General features: G+C 34.4%; 1 protein-coding gene across 1 annotated transcript; it reads right to left on the bottom strand.

The window, feature by feature from the left end:
• Window positions 1–270: 270 nt before the first annotated feature.
• LOC129942596 (probable chitinase 2) lies at window positions 271–1,608 on the bottom strand. Its single transcript, XM_056051610.1, has 4 exons — window positions 1,605–1,608; window positions 1,332–1,508; window positions 1,171–1,277; window positions 271–1,104 (listed from the first exon to the last, which is right to left on the bottom strand). Exons 1-4 carry the CDS (start codon window positions 1,606–1,608, stop codon window positions 271–273), a joined length of 1,122 nt encoding a protein of 373 aa, XP_055907585.1.
• Between the last annotated feature and the right edge of the window lie 398 nt (window positions 1,609–2,006).

Genomic DNA, 2,006 nt, shown 5'->3' with positions numbered 1-2,006 from the left:
GCCGTTTCTTTTAATATCAAATGAGTCCTTTAAATTGCAAAACATAATCCCACAGCTATTGGATATGCCATTAGGACCAGTTAAGCCCTAGGTTAAATCTTTTAGAAACGTGCTATAGCTGCAATAAATAAACAAAAAACAAAAGCATTCCCTAGAAACAATGAAAGAATATTGAAGCCAACGTAGAATACCTACTTCAATAAACCCCCATTGTAATATACCTGTTATAAGTTTTTTCTGAAAAAGTTCGTATTTATTTTTAAAATTGTTTTATTTTTTGGTCTTTGACTCCCATTTTAATCCTTCATTCATAGCCCTCAGCAAAGGATACATTTGATTTGAACATTTTCCTCGAAAATCATCTGTATCAATCGACCATAGCATCATTCCCCCAAGCTTTTCTCTCAAAACATACTCCGCCTTCTGCCTTATTGTTCGCTCATCGTCATAGCTAACCCACAGTTTACCATTGAACGCATAAACTGATGAATTCTTTGCGGAATATTCCCTCTTAAAACCTTTGTGCTTTTTAAACATCTCACATAGTTCATTATATCCCAAAAATCCTTTTTCACGTGTAAATGTACCTTCTTTTCCTTTGCCAGTAATAGGTGCTCCCAAAGCAGTTATACGAGCATCTTTAAGAACATAACTTCTGCCATATGCTGGAACACCCAAGAGAATTTTTTCCCCTGGGCATCCACTTCTTCTATAGAAATCTATAGTAGAAGATATAGTTGAGCGGGAAGTAGTGGCCTCACCTTCCGCTTCTAGCGGTGAATGATTACTTGTCACATTGCTATCATGCAAGTCATAGCCCATTATCGATAAGAAGTCAAGTTCTTTACATATAAGGTTAGTTTCATAAGCCAATTTGGTAGTTTCAAGAGATCCGGATACTGCAGCTGATAGGGTTCGGTTTCTTGGAGATAGTTTCTTTTTCAAAACCTTTAACAGTTCGGTAAAGTTTTCACGATCAATCGTTAAGCCCCCACGTTGTGTAGGATATTCCCAGTCAATGTCGATTCCGTCGAATCCATAAAAAATAAGCCAACGTAAAACACTATCGGCAAATTTTTCACGGCTAGACGCCGACTCTGCCATCTGTTAGACAAATTATGAAAATTTGTATATATTTTTTTGAAAATGAAGGAATTCAATTCTACTTACCAATGAATATTTTTCTGATCCTTCACCCCATCCACCTATGGCTAGAATTACCTTCAAGCAACCCGAAGGATCTCTTTGCTTCAGGGCAATAAAGTCCTTGAAACCCCCTGTGACGTATTACCTAACCATTATTCAAATTAAAAACGTTTTCAAATATTCACCATTTTTAAAGTCAGCATCTGGATCTAGACTGGTAATTTCTCCATTTATATCCAAACCACTAAAAGTGAAGATAACGTGGCTGCAATATTCTGGAACGATTTGTCCAATATTATGATTCCCATTGCCTGATCGATAAATTGCCCAGCTTGCCCAGTAGCAAAATACAGTTTTACGTTCTAGGGAAAAATTATATGTTTAAATGGATTTGTTACTTCTATTTTGTTTGCCAAATGTTTACCAGAACATTTGATCGATGCGTGACTTAATGTTACCCATAAATATATAATTTGAATTAGAAGTAACGACGAACAAAATTTATAGCAACCCATGGTTTTGGTAAGAGAAAGACTAAAGTGTTTAAAATTATAAAAATGCCATCGTTGGTTGTTTAGAGGTCTTCAGTATCTTATCTATTTTTGAATGTCTTCAATTATTGTAACAGCTCTGATTGATATTGAATTAAGGTGCGGTATGATATTTTGAATAGAAAGACTACCATTATTGAAAGAATCTCTGATATGGAATAAAAATAATATTGAATATTATAGTGGAAGTGACGCCATATCCGATAATTGTTTAAACTTTTGTTTTGCTTATTCCATTAAAAATTGAAATAAATTTAAAGATAGTTTCTGCTTCCGAATTAATTGAAAGTTTAATTTTACATGGTATTC

Source organism: Eupeodes corollae, chromosome 1 (genome assembly GCF_945859685.1).
Source record: "Eupeodes corollae chromosome 1, idEupCoro1.1, whole genome shotgun sequence".
NCBI lineage: Eukaryota > Metazoa > Arthropoda > Insecta > Diptera > Syrphidae > Eupeodes > Eupeodes corollae.
Note: the sequence above shows the minus strand (reverse complement) of the source record. Positions and strands in the feature narration are given on the sequence as shown.